General features: G+C 38.8%; 1 protein-coding gene across 3 annotated transcripts in view; it reads right to left on the minus strand.

The window, feature by feature from the left end:
- The window catches only part of TRPS1 (transcriptional repressor GATA binding 1), a 211,103-nt gene that overhangs the window by 154,088 nt on the left and 43,373 nt on the right, over positions 1-13,642 (minus strand). For 2 of the 3 annotated variants that reach the window (XM_082296732.1, XM_082296733.1), the window contains one exon: positions 546-1,675. In XM_082296732.1, the coding sequence (XP_082152858.1) occupies positions 546-1,675 (1,130 nt within the window). The remainder of the gene's footprint in view (positions 1-545; positions 1,676-13,642) is intronic. The other variant, XM_082296734.1, reaches the window with a different exon arrangement.

Consider the following 13,642-nt stretch of genomic DNA (forward strand, 5'->3'; position numbering starts at 1 on the left):
CAGTGGGAAACGAACATCAAAACAGCAGTGGAATGCTCTTAAACTAATTATTACATTGCTGGACTTGGGAATGGAAAATACTACAAAAAGGTAGTACATTGAAGCACTGCTATGGAGCATAAAGAGTTCACAGTCTATCTTGGAAAGTAAAGTCATTCGTGCTCCCTGACTGAATGAAGATGCCACCTTTCTCAGAAAAAGCCTAAACTAAAATAGTACATATAGTACCTACAAGATTCTGGGTGGAAAATGGCTGACCAAACCTCAAATGTGCTGAAACTTCAGCATCTGCACACCAATCCAGATTTCTCTCTCCTTTGCACAGGTTTAAATCTATAATTAAATCCACCAACTTAGCTGGTGGTTTTCCAAAACAAAGTGGATGTTGGATTGGACTCTGGCTGTAAAGATTTATATCTATATACATTCTTATTTTGATTTCCAGTTTCCTCAAATGTTTGAGGAATGGTGACATTTAATTAAGAAACTATGGGAGGGCTGTTTGTTTGGGTTCCAACCATTAATCATTTGAAACTTCACTGTACCTGTAGTGTCGGGAAATCTCTTCTTCCACCTGGGTGGTAAAGTCACATTTGGTACATGAGTGTTCTTTGTTCTCCTTGAGTGTCAGCGGCCCCTCTGCCCCTGGGAGGGCGTTTGTTTCTGGTTTAACATCAGACGCTTGGCCTTCGTGTGCATTCTCATAGTGGAGCAGGAGAACGTCCACATCGGGAGTGGAGAATGAGCACTGATGGCACTGGTGTTTGACTCTAGAGCTTCCTGTCACCCCTGGAGACAGGTGCAAAAGCAAGAGAGCACAGTGGGAACAATTACTTTTTCTGCAAGCAAATGGGTAAGTAATTTCTCCAAGGTGCTTTTCTGGGCTGCAGAGGCCTCGGGGACAGAACTGACAGTGCTTAATGGTACATTTATGAATGTTGTGTAGCTGCTGATAGTGACGGAGAAGTGGGCCCACGACTATTACATCTGGGCCATGGCTCTTTGAGTACCTAAAGTCACAGAACTGACAGTTGTAGCTTGTCACCATGCTGTCCTCTGCTCCTTTGCTACTCAAGTCTTTCTTTTTTGCCACACTCGCACCCTTTTCTGTCTTTGTCACTAACTCCCCATCTGCATTTTTGGCTAGATCATTCTGGTTAATGACAGATCCCCTAGAAAGCTTATCATTCAGATCTGGGTGAAGGCTTCCTGACTGGCTTCCCCCATGCTGTTTGCTGTAATGTTCTAATAGTTTCAAAGAGCTGGACGATTCACAGCTGAAACTGCAAAATTTACACCAGTAGTAACTGGTTGTATCGGTACCATTTTGTCTAGAGGAATCTATTGGCTTGATGGGCACCGAATATCCAACTGGCGTATCATCTCCTGCTTTTACAGTGATTCTGTCTTGCCACTTCCCCAAGTCTCCAGAATCACATTGTCGAAGAGTAGGACTGGATTTATTGGAGTTTTTCTCTGAAGTTTTACCAGAATCAGAGGAGGGAAGGGCTGCTTTCATTTTGTTTGGGTGAGTCTGTAAGAAGTGTTGCTCTAGTTCAGTGGAAGAGTTGCCCATGTAGGTGAAATTGCAGAATTTGCAGCGGAAGTACTTGGTGTTGCCTTGGCAATCTGGAGTTTTCCGCCCAATTCCAATAAAGGTTCCACCTAAAGTAACCTGTGAATAAAGAATAAGATCATTTTAGCTCCACTGTAGATTTATTCATATAGCAAGGAGTGGGAAGGGGGGAAACAGAAACAGAGAGCAACTGATTCATAAGCCTCTTTTATTAACCATCACCACCATTTTCATTTGTACTACTACAGTAAGATATCATACATATACCCTCACATATTTAACGTTGGTTGATGAATATTTTTAAATGTTTCTCATAGCTCAATATATATTCCATATGAATAACAAATACATTGATTTGCAGAGACTGAGGCACACATACACAAGATGATCTTAGTGCTGATAGGACTGTTCCTTCCTTCACTATATCACTGAATAATGTCATTGATAGAAGATCCAGTCATCAGTTCCCGTATATCTGAACCCTTTGACAGCAGACTTTCCTGGGAGTCTATATGAGGTGTGGAAGAAAAGAACTGACCCTCAGTCTTTTGACTCAGATGCTTTAATAATTTTCATGCTTTACAGTCAAAGAGAATTGCTTTTTAAATTCAAGCAAACAAAAATTAAACTTCAAATAACATATTCAGTTTGCTGCGTCAGAGTATGACCAATTCTTACAAAGATCATTCCTACAGGAGTATCCAGTATCCACCAGGATGCCTTTTCACAAAGCCATAGTGGCTGATGTCTCAAACAAAAGGCAGCTTTCTCAAGGATTACTCACTGCAGACATTCTCCAAGGAAATCTTCTGTTCCTCTCATGCACAGAGCTCAATTTAGTAAAACAAGGATGGAAAAACTACAGCAGAAAAATGGCATGTGGCAAAGAAAACTACCACACCCAAGTCCATGACATCACTAATTACACACACAAAAAAATAAGGTAGGTCTACTTAACTGTTCTCATGATGTCTGAGCAAAATGCTCTGCAGGAAGGGAAGAAGGCTTCCAGGGCTGATGTTATTAATGCCTTCCCAGGAGTGTACCACACCTGCCCCTGACATCAGAGGGAGATTTGCTGCTCCTGTACAACTGGTTTGAAGGCCAAATAAAGAATCTCTTGATAAAAATGTCACCACTGCATAGCTTCTTTTCCTGAGTAGCAAATAGTGTACAGCATCCAGAAGATAATTCCCAAAAATCCACAGACATTGACTCCTCTGCCATAACCCAGTCTACACCACATGGGTAGACATGGGTGGAAGCTTCCTTGTGACACATTCTCAATTTCTACACCCAGAAGATGTCTTATAGGGAATATAAAATTCAGCCTTGCAGGGTTTGATTTTCATTCTCCCAACCAGTAAGTGTATTACTACATTTCTGCAGGATTCAGTTCTAATGCATTAGGCAAACGGTGTAATTATTTTTCTTCTCCTCAACAGTTATGCCACAAAGATAATGTGATCACTGCTCATTCAGTATCACACCAAATGGAAAGACTCAGACATACAGAGAGCATGAAATGTAAACATTTTTAAATGTATATAACAGAAATGCCTTTTAGCCATTTAGCTCAGAGAAGGAAATGCTGTCCTTTGTATCTCATCAGAATTAAGCATGTATAGTGAGGCAATGAGTTACTAAACCACGATATAATGAGCTGCTGCTATTCAGCCTCCAATTCTTTTTTTTGTTGTTTTTTTCCTTAAGAAAGCAAAATCCCCATGCACTGGTTAAAACTTTTCTTTAAATAAACTGAAAATGGCTTTCTGTTTGTTTAGGAAACATATCTCATTAGGCAATGGTGAGTCAGGCAGCCAAATCAGTAGGATTTAGCTGTAATAACATTGTCACTTTTAACTGGGGCTCCACATTCTGCTATCAAATTATGAACTTGATTTTGAAAAGGTTCTGTGGAAGAGAGATGTTTAACATGTCTTCTGCAGCGGAGAAGTTACATCCCTTTATTTATTTTATGGCAAGCAAGAATTGGAGACAAAGCCATACTAAGCCTGATCCAACTGACAACAGTGGGATCTGGGCCTGCTCTCCAGCACCTGGCACTTTAGATCTCCATCCACTGCATTATTTCGATGTTCAAGGTCTCAGTGGTGTCAAAAGACAACTTACAGAAAGCACTGATGGAATTACAGTAAACAGAAAATAACAGCAGCTCACTGCGTGATTATATAAGTTGCAAGGTGATCTGGTTTCATTCATTTAATTAGATACATATGTTTGTTCTATGCATGCACAGAAAACTGGCCAAGATGCTTTACCTTAAGTGGCTCTAATGAGTAAATACATTCATTACTCTCAGCTGTCTAGCCAGAGTTACAGATAAACCTATTTTTGCAGACACTGTGTGGATACCAGTTAGAAACTCTGACTGACAATAATCCCAGCTGCTATTCATTGCTAATTTCTTTTTTTTCAGAACATTGGTAAAACATATTAGTACTAGCATTTTCTACAGTGGACTGTAAATCACATCATTTCTGTAACTTGTGCTAATCCTGCTTAGTGGTCTACACAGCAAGTTTGTGTCCCATGCTAATACATCCTTCTCTGCATCACAAGAGGATAAAGTAGAACTAAATATTCCCACAGTGCTTGTGTTAAGCTCTTGTAATGCAGGAGACACATACAATCTTTACACCACTGGAATGTAATTGATTACCAGTTATTGGCTTGGCATTTCTGTGAATACCTGCCACAATTCAAAATAATTCATTGCATTAGACCATGTATGTGAAAAGTAACTCAAGAACATCTTAATGCTATTACACTCAAAAGCCTCTTTTCACACTAACAAAGTCTACTGAAAAGCCCCATGAAGCTTATCATTCAAGGACAACTGAAGAAACTGGTTTCCATGCAAAGAGTTTGGGAGAAGCACTTAAATGACAGTATAAACTGAATCTGTTTCAGTTTTCAGCCAGCCACATCTGGAAGAAACCCATACATTTGCAGAACTGTTTGGATTCCCACACCTTGCTCAAATCTTGGCCTGACTTTCAGATTTTTCAGTTACATGTTGTATCTCTATGTACAGGCACTAAACTTCTTCACTGGCTATGTAATTGTCCTTAACCTCCTGCTCTCTCTGACCTGCCCCACAAAGAGGAAAAGGAGAAGAATAAAGTGGAATATGGGTAGATGGATGGATGGATGGATGGATGGACGGACGGACGGATACAGACATACACCTACCCTAGAAATCAATGTCCACTTTTCTATGTGGTACCAGAAGTGATAGATTCTTCTATTTGCTCCCTTATTTCATTCTGATCCCAACAAAACTTAATCCCCTGCTCTGCTCTGGCAGAGTTACATTTCCTTAAGTAGACACTTCTTCCCAACATAAAGAAGAAACTAAACAAAAGCAATGCTAAAATTCTGCAATTCTGTTCTAGCACTGGAGTCCAAAGTAACAGCTGACACAGCTAGTGGCAGTCACAAGTACAGCTACAGCTTGTACTGGAAATGTAGGAGCAACTATAGATCAACAGTTCCGTCAACACACAAAGAAGAAAATTAATCTTCACAGTTCTGTTTTTAAAGAGAACCTAACATACAAGTTCAGACTGTGGAAACATGATTTAATTCTTCCCTTCACTGTCACTTGCTTATGAAACTTTATTTCTGCAGCACCTCAACTATGGCATTATAGTTGATATTAATTATTACGCTGTAATAAAAGAAGACATACTAGAATGGGTTCTCTATTCTTGTGCTGGAGGTGGTTGCACTGTTATTCCTTAAAAATCAAAGCCAGGTCTCATTCTGGGATTAAACCGAAATATATTTCACAGTAAGATTTCCATAAACTCAAAACTCTTAATCATTAAGTTTATTCATTAATGGGGAAAAATTGTCAAAATCTGAAGCTCATATGTTCATACAACTAAGCCATCTCCTCATACACCACACACTTCCAAAAATAGCCGGAAGAAGGAGAAAAGATAACACGGTAATTGACAATGTTTCAAGATGTACTTTCTAAAGTATGTTGGCAAGTACTTCAACAAAGCTGTGTAATTGCACTATATGTTTCCAAAAGATATGTCTACATTAATTAGTCAAGACAATGATTTCATGGAATAGATGGACTTGGGCAAAGAGAAGTACTTTTTTCTTTTTTTCTTAAAAAATGTGTCTTTGATTTTTATTTTGCCCTTGATCCAAATGCTAACCTATTCTCCCTCCTCCCTTTGCAAAATTCAATCCTAAATTCCATCACACCAAAGCAGTTTACAAATACTTCTTACAGAAACTGAAAAAAATCACAGAGGAAGAGAAAATCTGCCAGCTCCTGTAATCATGTATTTCACGAAGAAAATTCTACCAGCAGAAACTATATCCACATGAGAGACTCAACCACAAGGTTTACATGCTCAGGGTAAAACTGTCTTTGACCCCTGGCTTCTTCTGCAACTACTGATTAGAATCCATCTGCATTGGAACATCAAACATTAATGAATCTTCTTTTGTTTTTTCTTTCTTACCTGAGTTACATCTTTGGCTAATCAGGAGGTGAAAGGCTCCAGATCCCTTACCAATTTCCTGAGCCATCCAGTCTGCCTTTGCAATTACTCTTAATCTTCTAATCCTAAAGTATTTTCTAATGCTCTTGTTTATGCATTTGCTTTGTGCAATATAGCATCCAGAACATTTTAACCATCCCACATTTATATGAACTTCTTCATGTCATGCAGGCCAGAACAGATTCCTGGCTTTCATGCAAGTTTGTGTAACACCATGCAGTTCTCTAACCTCCTGTACGGAGAATTCACTCCCTCTCACTTGCCCTCTTTCTGCATTTTAAACTAGGAGAATCTTCAGAGTATATTCTTAAAACTATTTACTATACTGTGATTAATTTATAGGTGCACAAATCTATGTTGCACAAGGCAAAAAACTCAGGGTAAACTCCTGGCTTTCTGGGCTGTTCATACTTACCAAAACAAGAATGCAAACTATTGGATCACATTCATTCGAAGTAAGTGCATTCTTCTTGAGATTTATTCTGTTGCCATTGAAGCCAACACAGTTTTTGTGTCATTAGAATTTTATAAGCATTTTTAAAACAAAGTGACAGAACAATAACAGAACTTAAATTAAGGTCAAGAGACCAGATGTGCAAAACCAACAAAAGAAAGAAACAGAAAATCAAGACTTTAATTTGCTAACTAGTGCTTCTAGACTAATATCTAAAAACCACCATTTCTTCTATTCTTTGTAGATAAAATTACCAGACAGTTCCTTGGCTACTGTAAATTCACACTGACTTACAGGCTTAGAGGCAAACTCGCACTGATTTTTAACAGAAGAAAACCAAGCTGCTTTCCTTCTTCCCCAGGAACTTTATTTTTTGAGCTCTCATCCTTTCTGGAGGCTATCTTAGCAGCTTATAACTTTAAATATAAGCACCAATATTACTAGCCTCACCAACTGCCTTTATTAACCTCTCTTCAAACACTACCAAATATCCCTGCAGTAAGGTAAGGAATATCAACAGATAAACAACTTTGCTTTGAAGGCTGTGAAAATACATCACGAGTTGTTCTACAAACCATCCATCTGAATATTCTAATATTAGTATAGACTACTTCTCACTGAAAGGCAGCTCAAATAACTTATTTCTGTCACAGAGCAAGGCAATGTTCCCAGGCACTTACTATTTAGCAGCTGACATGCTGTAAATCACTGCCTATCATTCTGAAGAATAAACTTGCTAATATCTCCATAGAAGCAAAATAAAGAACTGCTACTGCATATAATCATACAAATCATTGCTTATCAGCTATTGTCAATATAGACGTTAAATACCTCTTTTATGTGCTTTTTCACATATTTATAAATATGCATGTATGCAGTTGTATATGTATAACGAGCAAATATATGTATACACACAAGCACATGCATATGGACTTATTTATATGTGTGATTTACCACCACCAATTTCTCTACCTGCCACCATTTCTTTTTCATGTCAGTTATTTAAAAGAGACACTGAATCCTGTGCTCCTGAAGGGTGACTCTCTCGAGTGTGCAAGGCAGCCTCCAAGTTTCATCATGACCCAGAAATAGATTCAAAATAAACAGGTATGCCCACATGCAGGTGCAACACTCAACATAGCTTGATAGCTTTCAGTTTATCAGGAAAGTCCCCAGGGAGAGTCTGCAACATGGCTGACATGAAATATGCCTTGTGCGACATCCACCTTCATGCAAGTTGTGTTCTAGCATATGCTGCAAAACCTAGCATGGCACAATCTAGTCCAAGAGATCGGGATACATCATATGCAGCAACAGTTGTTCAGTTTATTTAGACCTAATTCCTATATTAGGGACAACTAAGCCTAAGTCAGTGAGACAAACAATAAAAAATTTGGATCCATTTGTCTAAACATGCAAGGAAAATGAAACCATTCATATACATGTTTCTGTTTTGCTTATGTCAACCACTTATGTATCTGTGTCACCTTAACTGATGACGAAGTCAAACTTTAAGGTTTTATTTGCTAATATTACAAAAGAAAATGCTGTACTTGATTAGGCCTCCAGTAATTCTCACCATAGCTGTAAGAGCCCCTTTGCCAGAACCACCCAAAACATAAATTAAAATCTTTATCATGAGAAGTACTGATGATTACATCTGTACCCCTAAAATCCCCTACATTTCTTTTAAGTCTCACCTTCAGGCTTCATATTCAATCAAACTGTTAATATAAGCGTGGAGGATAAAAAGAAGAACCTACAAATAAAATCACTGGTTCTCATTCAGCTGAATCCTAGCTAGACCAGACTTTATACTAGTCACACATGTCTAACCTGAGAACAGAAAAGATGCCAGAATTCATATACTTAAATCCAGACCACTAAAAACCAGCCATGACGTAACACCATGTAGACACATGGAACTCGCCAGTGATTTATAAAGGATACAAAAGGAAGACCTTTACAGACTCTGTGTGGGGACTTCTACCACTTTCTAGGACATTGAGCAGCCTGCTGGCTGGACATCCAGAAATGCTTTCAGTTGCTGTGAAAATCCTGGAGAAGTCGTTAGCCTTATTCATTATATGTACTCATATATGTAACCAATAGGTCATAGGGGGTGGTTGTCCCCCTCTATTCCGCTCTCATGAGACCCCACCTGGTCCATCTGGGGATGGGTATCCAGCTCTGGGGTTCCCAGCATAAGGCAGCCACGGACCTATTGGAGTGAGTCCAGAGGAGGCCATGAAGATGATCAGAAGGCAGAAGCACCTCTCCTATGAAGACAGGCTGAGAGTTGGGGCTTTTCAGCCTGGGGAAGAGAAGGCTCTAGGGAGACTTTACAGCAGCCTTCCGATACCTAAAGGGGCACAAGAATGCTGAAGAGGAAGTTTTATAACGGCATGTAGTGATAGGACAGCTTCAAACTGGAAGAGAGTAGGTTTAAACAAGGTATTAGGAAGAAATTCTTCACTGGGAGCATAACGAGGTACAGCAACAGGTTGCCCAGAGAAATCGTGGACGCCCCACCCAGAGATGCTCCATCCCTGGTAGTGTTCAAGGCCAGACTGGATGGGGCTCTGAGCAACCTGATCTACTGGAAGATGTTCCTGCCCGTGGCAGGAGGGTTGGAACCAGATGAGCTTTAAAGCCCCTTCCAACCCAAATCATTCTGTGATTCACATATGACAAAGCATTAGGCTGAGTGGTATAGGACAACTCTAAGAATACTGGTTGTCTAGAATCACAGAGGAAAACAACAGCCAATAACCTCTCATTATTCTGTGGGGTAGTAGATAATGCAGCAATTTATTCCTTTTCTTCCCTCCCTCTCCACCCAGGTGCACTGAAATACAATCAAGAAACTTAAGGATGGCTTTTATCAGTCCATGTTTTTTTCAGAAATTTGTCTTCTTATATGTCTGTCTAGATCTAAAACCATGAAACAGTCCAAATCAGAGAACTGGATTTAAAAAAAAAAAAATGGGGTTTTTGTAAATTCTGAATCTTTTTAATGGCTGAATAGAAGAGGAGGTAGATCCGTGCCAATAAGCTCCAGAACCAGGGCCATGCTGAGCAGGAAGCACCTCAGAGGTAGCATACACAATATGAATCAACCATAAGAACTGCTGAGCACTGCAGTATGTCTTTATTCATGGCTGCATAAATACCCTTCTCCCTTGGGACATGTCATCTGAAACCCTTACCTGAATTCAGACATTTCTGTCTTTTCTTTGAGGGACACTATTCTCTTTTAAAACATACCAGGAAATGGGGTCATGCTCCCTCTTACACAATAGCCTAATGGCTTGAACACTTGTTCAGGAAACAGGAAAAGTAGGTTCCTTTCCTTGCTCTGTCAGAGGAGATCCAAGCCTGCTTCTTCACCTTCACTGGGCATGTCCTACGCCTTAGCTATAAACTGCTATATGGAAGACAGCACCTCCAACCTTCCTGTTGAAGCTGTCCCACTTACTCCTCATAAAAAAATTGGGGGTAAGAAAAAAGACTGCCTACTGTCTATTTGCCAGCAACTTGACTGTCTCCAGACTCTAATATACACATTAAAGAGTCATTAGATCAAACAGAGAGGGAGACTTAATCATACAGCAGCAAAGGCAATAGCTTTCAGCATCATAGCTGTTAACTTAGTCACATGAATTTTATTCTAAGTGAAGTCTTTAGATACAGTATAAAGGCTACTGCTTTAGGCACATCCACAAAGCCTTACACAGGCTCAAATATCCAGCAAGACAAAGTTGCCTATAGAGATTGATCAATTAACTAAATGTGAAGAAAAAGTAATGGGGGGCACATCAGCAAAAGATCCATTGTACTCACTTAAAATATTATTTTGATAAAAGCTATAAAGCAGATTAATACATTCCCTGGGAATTCAGAGATGTGATAGTGAATGTTTTCTGAAATCTATAGCAGCAAGAAAGTTAATCTCCCAGAAACTGATCAGTGATTTTACCCAATCCTATGGAATTTATTATAACTCAATGAACCAAAAACCTTTCAAGAGAAAAATGGGAACAAAGAATACAGGAGATTTTCAACAGAAAATAACATTTTCAAAAAAGACAAAGGAATCTTGCTGGATTAAATATTCATACCAAGTAAAAGTCTGCACAATAGTAGGGCCAGAAAGATTGGATTATTTACACAGTAGCCAGACAAATCCTCTCTAGGTACTACAAAACACAGTCCCACTATTTGAATACCTGTATGTGAAGCCAAACGTATATTCCCAGTTTTGCTGACTACACCCTCTAAAAGCTGCATTTAGGGATGGGAGGGTGTTTTTTGGCTGGGGTTGAGGTTTAACTTCACTTCTGTGATACAAGTCCAAAAATGCATTTGATTTCTTTTTCCAAGCCCTCAGCAAATGGACCCCATCCCTAGATCTCTGCAGATAGGACAGGAGATACTGGTTTTTTCCTGCACTCCGACATTTTCCCATTGTTTTTTGTTTGCTTTGTTATGAATGCAAATGATGGGGCTCCATAGCATCCCTCACTATTACATATCTTCATGTACCATGATCTCCAACCGACTACTGCGAGCCAGATCAAAGTCAGTCATCTTCATTCTCTGCCTTCTGTGCCCAGTTCCGTGGCCTGAGACTGTAAATCTATAGATAACTTCCAGCCCAGCTGCAACAGAACAGTTTGCTAAGTGCAAGGGGATCAATAAATCAGATCCTAAGCCCAGTCCATTACTACTTCAAGTTCATTACAAAGGGATTATTTTCATTTAGCCCAGTACCTACACAAAATAATATTGTTTACATGAACAAATTATACAGGTTTAGCTCCCTCTCATGTTATACAGGAGTTTGACGGAACTAATTTTAACTGGAGCACCAATCGATACAGTCCCTTGTTGTGGCGGGAGACGTCAGCCATTCAGATGCCTGAGAAAAAATGCTAATCCATGACGCCCTCCAAAATGGATACAGGAGTAATATAAACATGTGTGGGTGCAAAGGGGACTTTCAGATGTTCTTTTAGTCTGTTTATGAATCTCACAAAGCTGCTCTGAATCAGGAGTGGGGGAGGAGAAAGCATAAAAATATTAATCAGTTACTTATCTTATGACATGTTCTGGATCAACATCTGGTGCATGTGCAAGTGATGAAGTATGGCATTTGCCACAAAAGCTTACATAATCTTCTATTCCCAAATTGAGCAGAGAAAACTAGCACCCTTAAAAATTAAGTTTCCAGATCCACTTTTTATTTTTTCTTTCAAATAAATAGCCAACATTTTATAGGCTGTCTGTTCTATTTTGGAAAATGTTTTTCGTCTGAGCAAAGACTGATCTTAAGTAGATTATCTATGGGCTGCTTCCTACCCCTTTTTGTCTCCCCTGCAGTATCTTACTGCCAGAGTTTAGTAGACAAGTATAGTCTAGGTTCAGCTGTTTTATTTCTCATTCTATCAGTTCAAACTGAGATAGCTCACACATCTGTTTTATTTCTGAGAGCACTGCAAAGGAAAAGTGTCCAGCTCATTCTAATCAAGCATAAACGTTCCTATAAATAACTAAGGACCTAACGAAACAATTGTTTGGAGGAAATGAAAGTGTGTTTAGAAACTCAAATTCCTCTATACTGTATGCCTGAGCTGTTCCAGTTTGAATGTCTTCCTGACAACATGGATCAGTTGCTCTAAGATGCTGTCCCTGGAGTCAGCAAACTGAAACTATAGCAGGAAATCCAGGTATTAACATCATACTATGTGCTAATTATAAATCATCATTTCACAATTTGACATTATTCACTTCTAACCTCTTTTAACTATATCACGTATTTGCTTTCTAATCAGAGTTTGACAGGAGAGAGTGTCTGACATAAGACAGTGATCTTTTAGTAAGACAGCAGTTCAAAGATTGCAGTTTTTTTGCATAGTAACGACCTTAGTTTGATTTGCTGTTCCACAAAGAAATTGTAGAGTTTCTTTAAAAAGAGGCAAAGTTTAAATCGGTTGAAAAGCTTCAAATTCCTGACTTGTTTTCCTGGTTTTGGTTTCTTCCTTGAAGTTAGATGTTAGCCACCTTAACCTGTCTTGCAAAATTTCTTTCCTACGGCTACAGTTTCTGTAAGCATTATTAAATATTTTCACCTTTCTACCTTTTTATTTTACCATACCCTGGGAGTTTTATCTGGTGATTAGTACAATGTTTCCATGTATGCAGTCACTTGAAAATGGATGGACATTTGAGCTTGTATTGTATGCAAACTTTTGGTTTGTTTTTTTCTTAAAATCTGAATTTTTGTGTCATATAGAATACTGAAATATCCTACTGTATCTCTCAGCTCAAACCAAAGATTTTTTTTAAAGCACCATCAATTCTTCTTTTAACTAATTAAATATTAGCTGATAAGAAACTAACAGAGAGTCCATGAAAAACTTCTGAGTTCACTCTTTCATGGTAAAAATAAGATTTTTTTTTTTCCCAGCAGTATCTGTAGTTTTTTCCCTACTTCAACTAGATGAGAAAATGACTGAGGCAATAATCCTTTTCTTACAGGCTTACTAACGTGAGGAACAGCATGGATTACTGTTACTTTTTGAAATGTTTTAAATACCCATTGTGTATCCTGTTTTTCTGGCACTAGACAACTTCAGAGCTGCCAAGAGCTGCCATTTATTTCATCTTAATAAAGAATCAATAAGCCAAATCTTGACTCCCAGCAGCTGATAATTTAGGATTACATTTTTAATTTCCAGCTGCTGTCTTTTGTCTGTCTGGTTGCTATTTTTCGTTATTATTTGCTCTTTTCTTTCCATGACAGTAAATCCTTCAGATATGATTACCAATTCAGCGGTTTGCCTGTTTGCTGAATAAGATCTCTCACTATTGATTACCGTAACAACTAAATCGTACACAGAAATGTCACTGGTCAAAAACCCAAATACTCCTCTGCTGCACAAGATGCTCAGCAGACCTGCAGAAAGCCTGGCTAAAATAGACCAAAACGGTTCTTAAGGCTTAAGCAGGTTATATATGAGACACACTAATCACCTAGGTAGGAAAGGCTTTGCAAGAACT

Source organism: Coloeus monedula (assembly GCF_965178545.1).
Source record: "Coloeus monedula genome assembly, chromosome: 1".
NCBI classification, from domain to species: Eukaryota; Metazoa; Chordata; class Aves; order Passeriformes; family Corvidae; genus Coloeus; species Coloeus monedula.